Source organism: Micropterus salmoides, unplaced genomic scaffold, assembly GCF_014851395.1.
Source record: "Micropterus salmoides isolate LMB-PRFRI ecotype aquatic unplaced genomic scaffold, ASM1485139v1 Ms_hic_scaffold_21, whole genome shotgun sequence".
NCBI lineage: Eukaryota > Metazoa > Chordata > Actinopteri > Centrarchiformes > Centrarchidae > Micropterus > Micropterus salmoides.
The window spans coordinates 15,431,405-15,444,727 of NW_024041262.1; the positions used below are offsets into that span (position 1 = coordinate 15,431,405).

General features: G+C 38.3%; 1 protein-coding gene across 2 annotated transcripts in view; it reads right to left on the reverse strand.

The window, feature by feature from the left end:
* LOC119916340 (zinc finger protein 385B-like) overlaps positions 1 to 13,323 on the reverse strand; it is a 63,698-nt gene that overhangs the window by 6,632 nt on the left and 43,743 nt on the right. The window contains exons 1-4 of one of the 2 annotated variants that reach the window (XM_038736324.1): positions 10,459 to 10,578; positions 9,803 to 9,957; positions 6,306 to 6,413; positions 746 to 929 (exon numbers count right to left, since the gene is read on the reverse strand). In XM_038736324.1, coding sequence (XP_038592252.1) covers positions 746 to 929; positions 6,306 to 6,413; positions 9,803 to 9,957; positions 10,459 to 10,483 — 472 coding nt within the window. In that variant the 5' untranslated portion in view covers positions 10,484 to 10,578. Of the gene's footprint in view, positions 1 to 745; positions 930 to 6,305; positions 6,414 to 9,802; positions 9,958 to 10,458; positions 10,579 to 13,323 lie in introns of those variants that run through there. The other variant, XM_038736323.1, reaches the window with a different exon arrangement.

Below are 13,323 nucleotides of genomic sequence, written 5' to 3' on the forward strand. Positions count from 1 at the left end.
TTCGGTGGAGGGGTTATTATGGTGTGGGGTTGTTTTTCAGGGGTCGATGTCATTAACCTTAATGTGCATGTAAAGGCAGGCAATCCAAAACTATTGGCAAGATAGTGTATATTTCAACATCTACACAGGTATGAATCTTCAAAAAAACTGCAGTTAGAAAGATATTTGCTTACATTTCTGTGCATCTGCGATGCTATTTTTTGCTACTAGCATTAGCCACTGCTAATGCCTCCTGTACAACTGTGCTCAGCAATTTGTGCTGGTCTTCTCTGCCTCAGGGTCTCCATTCTTTTAATCTTCTGCTGTTTAGTTTGATTTTGACAAGAAAACATGTAGGCACACACGACACCTCAACTTCTGGCCCATTTTCTACACCCTTTGAAATGTCCATTTTTAAAGTGACAACACATTTCATAATAGGAACAGGGAGCTGTAAGTGGGAGTTGTGTTGAGCCACTGTTGATTTAAAACCAAAAATCTAAATTATAAGGAAGTAACATAACTACATCCATCCTCAGATAGCATCTCTTTTTAAGAGCTTTAGGGCATCTCATCTTGGAGAATGTCTTAGCCTGATGGGAGTAATTGCCTATCTGACAGAGCCAATGATAGCAGGACAGGTAATAGCTGGTAATTAGCCAGCTGAGTGGCAGCTACCAAGCCTTAGTGCTTACGTCTCTCCAATTCCCACTAATTACTCAGAGGATGGAGAGAGGGGCGCCTTTAAAAAAAGCCAGACTTGTACCTGTTATATCTTTCAAATGCGAGTATGTGGGCACCGTTCCTCCTCCCATCTTCCCCTTCTCTCTGTCTCTGTCTTTTCCTGTTGTGGATGAACTGTGTCCGTTCTTCTGCCGGTTCCTCTGGGTCTCCAAGGCCTTTAGCTTGCGAGCATGTTTGTGACCTTTGTAGTGGGCCTCTGCCTGGGTCTGACCATGACACACACACACACACACACACACACACACACACACACACACGAGCAGAACAAACAGGAGAAAGTCAGTGTAGAGTATATGAACAGAAATAATTACATGATTAAATTAGAGAAGGCCAGCATGGAATCAGTAAACTGTAATATTTCCATCTGTTCCGTCTATTTGGCTTCAAATGCTCCCGTGGAGTTAGGGAGATGCGATTGAGCATTTGACTCGGAGGAAGAGTCACATCACCGTGTTGGTCATCATTGTCATGGTTGTGCACAAATGAGTATCATTTGGACTCATGGCATCTCATGACCATCCTCTGAGCTCACTGGCTCATCTAGCCACTGATTTGTTCTGACACAAAATGGCCTGAGTTTGCCAACCTGCAACACAAAATGACCTATCTGCCTTCCTCTGTGAGAGAAAACACATTTGTGGGCAGCGCGACAACAGATGCACGCAGATTTGGGATCCTAAAATGGCTCTGCATGGCTGTAGATAAAGCATGATGTACTCTACAAAGGGAGATCAGCTTCCAGCAAGTAGAAGCACACCAACAGTGAAACAGCACCACAGAAGCATGGTAATCCACACACACACACAATATTTCCACACAGCACATCAAATCTATACATTTTAAATTAGCTACTTAGCTTCAGGAAACAGAGTAAAGCTTTTTGTTAATTATTTCATTATACATCTCCAGATATCTTCGTGTTCATTTTTCAATAACATTTTCTAGGACAATTAAGCAAACTCCATCTGCTGATCAAGACCTGAGTGGCAGTTAAAAGCAAGCGAATCTTAGGTTTGTCATTCAATACTGAACTACAACAGTGCACTAAATAGACTGTAGATCTCTGCGAGGCCTGGTATTACCAATTGGCGTATGAATAACACGCCTTGTCTTAAGTAATTTAACGTGTTATCTCAATGCCTTTTTTGCTTGCCATTTTACACCACTGGAGGCCGGTGTTTATGTCCCATATGAAACCAAAAGTCAACGCTGACTTATTTTAATTTGTTAACTTAACGTACATAGGTAACTTGACTGGCAAAACTAATGTACTTACCTACCGGCCGGTCAAGAGGAGCGAGAAGTCAGCAGTCAATTGTGGTTTAAAACAAGAGCAGTCAATACAATAGGTTTTTACTTTAATTTTCAAATTGTGAATTACTGGAACCACGGGAGGTCCTTAAGCATACAGTCATAAATGTGTACAAACATTGTTAGGCTGATGGGTCCGGTAGTATGTGAGATTAGCTGCAGACAGATACACACACGAACACATACACACGACCAAACACATGATCCCTTCGAGGCTTACGCCTAATGGGAGATACTAAAAATGTTAACAGATGAAGAAATACATTAGTGTAAATAGACCTTGTTCACAGCAGACATTTTGAATTTTCATAGTAGGAATAGCACAGATAAATAGTGGCTCTGTTCAATGTTCAAATGCATGAACAATACCAGGACTCTGAAGCATTATTTTGATTATTTACAGCTTTGCTTTCCTACTGTGACATGTCAGAGTATCTTCTGTGAAAAACAGAAGATACTCTACTCTCGGAAAGTTCGAATAGCTTCAGCAACTTGAGCAAACTATCCATGACATCAAATGTACAGAACAAGGAGAAGTTGAAGGATACGTCTGGTGACATTCTATATTTTTCTTACTGCCAATAACTCCCATTAAAACACCAAAACAAACAATTGATCTTACTAGCAAGTATTGTCTGTGTAGCCAAAGCGTAAAGCCTAATTTGACGATTATTGTTTGAAAATAATACAAACATTTGAATGTTCCTTCATTGCAAAGCACATGGGCAATGTAATTTTTTAAAATTCAGTTTCACATACATCGTGTAGGCAATTAAACTCACTAGAGCACCAAATGTGTATTAATCTGCCACTGAAAATAGTCCCTAACAAATGGTTTATTTATTCCTGTTTAAATAACATGCTAAAATGCCACAGTCTTCTTTTCATGGGATTTGTCAACAATAAGAAAAATATTAAACATAACCAGCCTAATCCTTTAAGAGCACACATTTTCGCAGCACTAGTGCCTTTCTGTATATGAAAGACACAAGTACACACCCTAAATCAACAGAGTCTGAGTTTGGAACAGTGTAACAAGACTTCAAGTATCTAGCTTCACATGAGGCAGTTCGATAATTTGTCATTGCTCAAATTATCTGTACAAGTTTCCAGGCACACACTGTACACAGTGCAGCCTCTGAGCACAGTGTGCAGAGCCAATCTGTTAGTGACTGTGTGCGTAGAGTAGTGGGGTACAATTCTGCCCATCAACACTTTGCATAAAGCTTGGGCTGCTACACAAACAGAAAGGGTACCACCGTGGGTCAAAGTGTCTGGTGGGGAATACAGGGCTGAGCAAAGGGTGTACGACCCCTTTGGCTACGTTGAATGTCAGTGCACACTGACCATTCAGCGTGATTTTCAACTGAGCCAGAGGGAGGAATCTGCCCCCATCTGCATACCAGCATACTATCTGGCATGCCAGCATAGTATGAGTTCACTATGTTCCACCATAGTAACTTACAGAGAGAATAACATATACAACATGTAGAATAAAACAAAGATCTTCTGTTAGACACCTGAAGGAGACTTTCAGGACCTCGACTCAAGAAGCTTTAAGCCTTCTCACACCACTGATGCCTGAACCCTTCATACACAGTGAGCAACAACTATCCTTCACAAAAGGGCAGCAACATTAGAATATTATGTGTGATACTTCAGGCTTAAATCTTTCATGCTTTTTTCAGTGCGTTTAGCAGCCATAAAGGAATAATTAGAAAAGTTACAAGTCTATTCTTTTTATATGCACATCGCTTGTGTAATATACAGGTGCTGGTCATATAATTAGAATATCATTCAAAAAGTGAAACTTGTATAATGTATACATTCATTCTACACAGACTGATATATTTCAAGTGTTCATTACTTTTAATTTTGATGATTATAACTGACAACTAATGAAAACCCCAAAATCAGTATCTCAGAAAATTTGAATATTGTGAAAAGGTTCAATATTGAAGACACCTGGTGCCACACTCTAATCAGCTAATTCACTCAAAACACCTGCAAAGGCCTTTAAATGGTCTCTCAGTCTAGTTCTGTAGGCTACACAATCATGGAGAAGACTACTGACTTGACAGTTGTCCAAAAGATGACCATTGACACCTTGCACAAGGAGGGCAAGACACAAAAGGTCATTGCTAAAGAGGCTGGCTGTTCACAGAGCTCTGTGTCCAAGCACATTAACCCTATAGAAAATCTATGGGGTATTGTGAAGAGGAAGATGCGATACGCCAGACCCAACAATGCAGTAGAGCTGAAGGCCACTATCAGAGCAACCTGGGCTCTCATAACACCTGAGCAGTGCCACAGACTGATCGACTCCATGCCACGCCGCATTGCTGCAGTAATTCAGGCAAAAGGAGCCCCAACTAAGTACTGAGTGCTGTACCTGCTCATACTTTTCAAGTTCATAATTTTCAGTTGGCCAACATTTCTAAAAATCCTGTTTTTGTATTGGTCTTAAGTAATATTCTAATTTTCAGAGATACTGAATTTGGGATTTTTATTAGTTGCCAGTTTTAATCATCACAATTAAATGAAATAAACATTAGAAATATATCAGTCTGTGTGTAATGAATGAATATAATATCCAAGTTTCACTTTTTGAATGGAATTACTGAAACAACTTTTTGATGATATTCTAATTATATCACCAGCACCTGTATATGTGTGTTAAAGATCTCATTTTCACAGTCATCCATCTTGTCTTCATACTGAACAAAGAGCTCCAGCTTTCCATTATTTAGGGACATTATATAGTCTATTGTAGAAGCAAAGAATGGCCACAATATTTTTTTATTTAATGAGCAACTAAATATCAAATTGTGAAATTTAACCACTATTGAAGAATTAACATTGACATTTAATTACCACTGAATTTAAGGCACTGAAATATTAAACCTTGGAAACCATCTGTATTTATGTGGTTTGAATGCCATGCCAGTCTTTCGGTCCACCACTTTGGTCTGGACTGAAATACCTTGTCAGCTATAAACATGTCATGTAATTTCGGACAGACATTCATGTAGAAGGAATCCTAATGACTTTGGTGATAATGACCGCCATATATCTTCATCACAGCCATGAAAACATGGATATTGTTTTATATAACAACTAATATTCAGCATGATAGCCTACTGTTAAATCATGTTAAAATGTTAGCTTTGGTTAAACTTACATATTAATTTAAATAATAATAGGATTCATAATTGTGTTGAACTATGGATGGCAAGCTGAAACTGAGTTTTCCAATAAAAAAAAAAATCAATGACTGTGATAATGAAACCAACTATATGTACTACCCAAGCAGTGGGTATAAAATATGAAAAGACTCTAAATATTCAGAACTATTCCTTTAGTCAATTTTCTTTGTCAAGTGCAAATTCCAGCCCTGGTGGGACCTGGTACCTGCCTGTAACCTGGCATCCAACTCCTGGGTCAAACAGCACTCTCAGCTCAGCTGCAGGTAACACAGAGAGGAGGAGGAGACAGCCTGTTAGAAAACAGACTCCTGACAATATCGCTGTATGACCAAATGTACAGAGCAGAGAGAAAATGACGACATAAGGGTTGTATGATGTGCTCGCGCCAGTGTCTTGCTTCCTTCAAGTTTTAAAACTGACAAAACGAAGAGTCATTGTCATTCCGGCAGGTTACTCCTAACAATATAAATGCAAATATGTATAAACGAAGTCCATAGGAATGGGAGCCAAATGAATATGAATAGGGAGGTGTGATAGGGAGAACAAAGCAACAGAACTGACTGGTTTACTTTTAAGAACCCAGTGGCCGAGTAGAAAAACGGAAGCCGAATAGAAATATATCGTTACTGATGAGACTGATAAAGAATGTCCTGCTTCAAGATTGATTTTAGACCCATAGGATGCAAAAATATGATATGTGATGCAAATGTGTGGACGCTTCACTGCAAAAATAATCAAAAGATGAACTTTAGATGACAGTTCATGAGACAATAAGTCATGTTTGTGTTTTGAAGTATGAACGTTGTTTAGAAAAGCCTACTCTCAGCAAACATCAAGAGGGTCAGAGGGTCTCACAGTGAGTGAGATAATGTTGATTCAACACTCCCTTCACTTTCTTATATAAAAACTAGAGCTGATTTCCTGCAGTGAATTAAAAAGATATATCAGACCTTTCTTTGGGCTTTTGTTTTATCCTGTTTATTAGATGAAAGCTCAAGGAAAGAAACCAAAACTTTTTCCTCTGTGATATGAGAAAGCATTGAACAAGAGTGACTGTAGACTTACAGTGGAGTTGAAGCGCAGGTGACAGATGTTACAGGAGATGATGGGTTTCTTCTTGGGTGGAGCCACGCCAAAGGTGTGGTTGATCACTGCCTTCTGCACCGGGTCCATCTACAAGGTGAAAACAGACAAAAACACACATACATAAACAGGTTAGTCCTGCTTCATGCTCCCTCTAATAGACATTACAGTATAATAAGGATGAAGTTGGCGATACCTTTTGGTTTCAGAGAGTAGTGCAAACAGGCAATTTCAGTAAAGCAGTAACCCTACAATGACACAAATGCCATAAGGAAAAATGACATGTAACATTTTAGGGGCATCCTGTAGCATTAAAGGTCTAAGACCCAGTTCAGGTCTGGCCTTTAGGATCTTCGTTCCCAGTCACCCCTCCTCTCTACATTACTATTGCTCCTATTTTACTACTGTCCTTATCTCCTGCCATCTCTCCATGATCAAAGAATAGCAACAATATTAACAAAAAAGACTTAAAAACTTAAATGATGAGGGTGTTTGTGACGTTGTCCTCTTCAGAAAATGTATTTGTCACAATTTTAACTTTTAACCCACACACTCACTAATATGCATAACATTTTCAGTGGTGAGAAAATGTGACTTAAATCATTTATTTCATTATTCAATGAAAGTATAAAAGAAAAAAGTGTTTGAGATACTAACAAATTTCCTTACCATCAATAAAATGGAATTTAGTACAAAACCCTGTTCTATAACAGATACATTTTTTTTTAACATTAATAACATTTTAAGCAAATAGCTTTCTGTCCCTGTTAGGACATGTTTTATTGTGTTTTTGGGTCGAATTACTTAAATACAGTGCATTTAAATTTGTTGTCATGCTGTGTTCTTAGTATCATTGACTTTTATCATCTTTTTATCTTTCACTTGATTATGAGGCCCAGAATGAGCACACATATCCAAACTTTTAATCATTATTAATATTCTCCACACTACCTCATCCTCTTTCAGATCAGTGATGAACAACCTGTCAGTGCTGATTTGAGTGATTTTTTATTGTGATTTAATGAAATACTGCACGTTGTGATCTTGATGCCGGGGTAGAAAAGCAATCGAATGCTACAACACAAAAATGAAAAGAAAAAAAATAATTAAATAAAAATCTGTTATCTGGGGCTGTTGCAAGACATGTATAAGCACAGTCAATCATTTCATTCGATCCAAATGAAATGACTGGCTGGTCTGCCTGCCTGTCTTCCTGCGCGCACTCTGCCCGTACGATCGCTGTACATGAAAATGTGTTTTGGAGGAGTGTCTTTGGAGGGAGACTTGGAAGCGAGGTTGGGATTTTTTCAGTTGGATACCTTCAAAATCTAGCTCACCTACCATAGCTTTAAACATGGATTTAATTGGTGAAGGGAGATTTGTCGTCATAAGCCAAAAATTAATGCTACATAATGCTAAGGTTTTGAAGAATTACATTTATTTTAAAATAATAAATACTGAAGACAGTTCTGAATTCACACTTTTTAAATAACGCTATTTCATTTTTTTTTTTTTATCCCTATGGTGCAGCTGTGTTAGTCAAGTCATATTTTTAGCATTAGGTGTCAGTCAGGAATCCCTTCCCAGCCACCCACATGCCTGATACATTTAGCACGTTCCTCAGATGTGTGTAATTAAGGGTTAAAGCTAAATGTAGACTATGAAAGTCTTACACTTCATTATTTAGAGCCAGACCAAACATATATGTGTCTGTGTGTGTGTTTGAGAGAAGTGTTATATTTGGGATGTCTGAATTATATTTTTACCACTGATCAGAGCCAAGTAATATTTAGAATCTGCCAATGCAGTCCTGATGCAATATTTATAGTTTCCTACATAACATGGCCACAAAGTGCACGTTTATAAAAGACATCATTGATGGTTCAACAGTTCTACTTCCTTTAATAGATTACCTTTGTTAAACAAAATAAAAAGACAGAGGTTAGACTTACAAACAATCACAATAAAGCAAAAAATTTGAATAACCTTTAAAATAATATTGTCCGTTTCCTCTATGCCAGAGGTCACTAATTGGATCGCGGTCTGGATCCGGACCCAGCTGCCGTCCTCTCTGGACCCCGACGTACATCTGATTTATTATCGAGAATTACTACCTCATGACGGAGCGTTTCTATTTTAACCCGCGCAGCATTTACTGTACTGGTTTAGCAGCGCAGGAAACTCACTGACCAATTGCATGTGTTCCAATCGTGTCCTGTGATGCTCCTCAGCCAATCAAACCTGTGCATTCTGATAAGCATTGAGAGCCGAGTCCGCAAGTGAGATACACAGAAGAAGAGAGGAGATGACAGAGAAGAGAGACTGCACATGGCTTTTTATCAAGAATGTACAGATTCTTACACGGGCAGTTCAAAACCAGAATATCTCATATATCTCCAGTCCTTGCCACAGCTCATGTTTCTCACTGAACATGAGAATGTAGGAAAGCGGTAGTCTACTATATAAGAGGGAATGAAAGAGAAGGCCACGACCCGACCCCGGATAAGCAGATGAAGATGGATGGATGGATGAAAGAGAAGATGAGTTATTAAAGCTGTTCATTTGTTAAGATGTGTTGAGTGTTTATTCTAAAATTGGTTGGGACTACAATCACTTCAAGCTACACTTCTGAAACTGTGCACTTTATTTTAGTTTACTTAAATTTAGAGTTTATTATTAGAGTAGTTATTTACCATCTCTCCAGTTTGATGTGAAAACTGAAAGGAAATGTTGTTGAAATATTATTTGATTTGACAGTCAGTCGTTGACTAAAAACATGTTGATACATCTATACGTTATGACACTGAATGATAACGCAGGTTAGTCGATATGATATTCCGGACCTTTGCTTCGGGAAATTTTCAGTAACTGGACCTCTTTGAATTTATACTCTTTGCTAATGTTAGTGTTCTAGTCATCCAGTCAATATTAACAAGCTACAGAACTTTAATCAACCAAGTAAGTGAGCTTAACTGACAAGACAGTGAGTTGTTCTGTTCTAATGTGTCATTTGGACTTAATTTGTTTGAAGCCACAACACATGTCATGTGATGTTTAAAATGCTAATAATAATAGCTTTATTTGTATACGTATGTTTGACTCCAAGTGGACCTGACTGCAAATGACACACTTGGGTCAAGTCTGATTTATTATTTAGTTTAAGGGGTTGAGTGCAGGATTAAAATATTGTGATCTCAGATTTTAATACAAGATTTCTTTACATCTCTGGGTATTTTTAATAGTGATCTTGTAAAGAGATGACAGAAAACAAGTCTGTACTCAAACCAGAGACATTGCAGTTCATGGTCAGCACTTTAAACCCCCAAGCCACACAGAGGACCCCATTTCAGTTTAGTTTGATGTAAAACACTCATTAATCTTTCCTTAAGATTCTGTTTGGGGCTGGAATCACTTTTTGAGTGCCCATTGTAGCTTAATGTGTGATGTGTGTACATGAAAAATGTGATATGGATTCTTACCGAGTTGAAATTGGGAAAGAGGCTGAGCGGCGAGGAGCTGTTGACCCTGAGCGGCAGGAAGTGCTCCAGCTGGGCATGAGTCTGGGGCTGGAGGGGTCGACCTGGCAGAGACAGGGAGCCCAGGAGTGGGTGGACCTGGCTCTGGGAGAGGGCACCTACAGGAGAAAAGATCACATTTGAGTAAACACATCATTGCGACAACTGTTTTCTTTAACTACTCCTTCATCCTGTTCAGATTCTCTATCTTAAACACGTGTGAATTTGCAGGGAGATAAATCGCCCTTATACACACGCAAGAGGGTAAAGACAGAGTTTAGCACACCGCATATGACATCAACACCCATTCCCACAGTGACTGATTCACTCAGTAAAGCTTTAATGACTTCAGTAATGGCAGGGGATAAATGATGAGAGGCTTTGTGTGGCCTTTTCCCGCTTTACAAGTCCATAGTTTATCTTGACAAATGTCTCTGGCCTTTAAACACAACACTAGTGTGTGTAATTGTGTGGTTTTGTTCTTCCTCAGATCCTGCAAATTAGTCAATCAATATAAAGAGAAAAGAATTGCAAGGGGCTTTTAAGACAAAAAGCAAATAAAGACTATACTTGCTTTTGGTGCTCTCCAATTTTCTGTCTTCTCGCATACATTACTTTACCTCTATAGTGTTTGTTTTGATGCATCCCACAGCAATTTCACCAACACATTTTGCTCTGAAATCTCCTTTCACATGACCTCTCATCTTATCACGCTTCATTTTGGTTGGCCTAAATGCTTTCAGACTGCTCATGCTTTAAAGAGCACACCGGCACTGACCTTTGTCTAGACCCAAAGTAAACAGTAGCGCGCTCACATTAAAATACGTCAGTGTCTTACATAAGTATGGTAATTGCAGAAGGTTTGTAATGCCTGAATGCTGAAAGTCCTGAGGTTTGTTAAGTTAAAAGGTCATGTGTAAAATGACATGGTAAGTAAGCAGTGGATCTGGATTGAATTTATATGTGGTTGTTGTGTTTGTTTTGATGATGTAAAGGCTGTTCCTTTAGATATTTAGCAACAGGAATAGTAACATTGAAGCAAAAATTTGTGTGGCATGAAAACTTGGGCTTCTTTAGTGCAAGGAAACCAGATGTTCTTGGCGATAATTCCACTTGCAATTTCAAGTTATAACTATCCAATATCTTATTTAAATAATATAAATTCATGTACACCATGTACTTGTAACATACACTCCCCTATCATTTTAGAGTCCTGTACATAACTGTTTGTATATTCTGTATGTATACACTCATCTATGCAATGCGAAGCACCTTTCCATATCAATACATGACAATACACAGTATCTGCTACACTTGCACTATTATTGTATATATTTTTCACATTTAGTGTATAGTTCTAGTTTTTAGTTTAAGTTAATTTTCTCTAAATTTGAGGTATTTCTTTTTATGATTCTATTTACTTATTTAGCCCCCCCCCCCCCCACACACACCTCTCTCTCTCTCTCTCACACACACACACACACACTCAACTGATATTAAAGGAAAACTTGCAGTGTGTTGATTTTCATGATTTTCAATGTATTACAGTAAGTTGTTTTGCAATGGGTTGTGGTAAAATTAAATAGCTGCTTTTCTCTCTCTTGTTTGTGGTTTCTTATAGTTTCCAGAATTTTACTGTTGAAACTCCTTTTAGGAAACAAATGTTTGATCAAAATATCTTGAACAAAATGTGGGATGGGAAAACCAGGCACACTGCAAATAGCTGTCTTTTCTCTTTTCCAATACAATATCAAGTATTTTTCTTCCATTTGAAAGACAGAGCTTGACTTGGTAGGGATTTAATGTTTGATGATTGAGGGTGGAAGGGAGGTTTGGCCTTGACGGGACGGAAAATGCCAAGAGGAGTCTGATGAGACCGCTGAAGAGAGAGCACTGGCTGGTAGGAGGAACGTTCTGCATAGAAGACATGAATGAAATTGACTGATGAAGCCAGAAGGATTAGCATACCAGATGACAACTGGATGATGGAGAGAGATGACTCACTAACTTTAGATTTTGGAAAGATATGCAAGGAATCCACACTGTACATTTAACCTTACTGAGAAATGAATCTCTTTCTGTGAAGAAATAAATTTTCCTTACATGAATTTCAAAGACAAGAGAAGAATTCAATACATTGGTATATGCTGACGTTTGCAGCATATACCACCAAAACATGGATTATGAATAAGTGTACTGTTCATGAACACCTGGAGATTTTCTCTAAATACTGCAGACAGTGAGTACAGTCAGTGTTAAAGTTGAAGTCTAATTATGTTATCATAAAACTGAAAAGCACAGCAACAAGAAAAGCAATTTTCTGCTTCGTTCACCTCTGGATTTCAGGTTTTATCTCTGGGGATGAGGCAGGTTTGAAAGTCCTTGAGCATTAGCATATTTGTACAAATCTGGTCCCACATTCAAAAAGGTTCTTAAAGCCTGAGCAAAGCAGAGAGACATGATAGCAGAGGAAGGGGAAGCGAAAAGAAAAACAACCGCTGCAGATTCAAAACACGCTCAAAGAAATTTTATGAACAGTACCTGCAGAGGGAATACTTAATACAGGCACATAGTTTTAGCAATCATATAAAAAGAGGTTAGAGAGAGATAAAAGATGTTCAATTGTTCAATGCAGGTGACCCGGGATTTACTTTAGGCGACAACGAATAGAGCAGGCACAGTGGATGTAACACACCACAGCATCTGTCTTTTTTATCTTCACCTTTTTTCTGACAGTGAAAATGGCAAAAGATAAAAAGCCTGCTGTAATTTGTTTTAAACTGTAAAAAATTGTTTGATTTTTAGCATTTTTAACGTTCACCATGTTAGCACACAAACTAACATTAGCTAATTAGCACTGAATACAAAGGATAGCTAAGGCTGATAGGAATGTGATTAGTTTTGAAGGTATTTGGTCTTAAACCAAACAATTGGGGAAATCAAAATGTTCACCTAATTATGGATCAAGATGAAAGTTGAGGAATCACCAAAGTTATTACAGTTCATCCTGTGGGGGACATGAATGTCTGTACCAGATTTTATGTTGATACCTAACCTCATGGTGGCCCTACAGGAAAAGTCAGGGGATCAACAGAGTCATTAGGCTTCATCATCTGGGCACCATGAATGTCTGTACAAAATGTCATCAGTTGTTGAGATATTTTCAGCCTGGATGGAAGTGGAGGACTGACTGACCAACTGTCACTGCCATAGAGCCACACTGCCAGCCAGGTTAAAATGTATTTACAATAAGAATAAAAAAAATTGTGGATCAATCAAATTTTAATTTTACGTTCTGGGAATCGAATCACTAAAAAGATGAATAACTAAAATAACTGCTGCACACCAGTGAGGGATTAACCTCAGGCCAGCACTACATCACAATCTCAAACCAGACAGACACAAAACTGAACAAACTGAAACTGCCTGTCTGGAACGCTGAATAGCAAACACAAAGAAAAGGGAATTTCTATCTGATTCAAAGC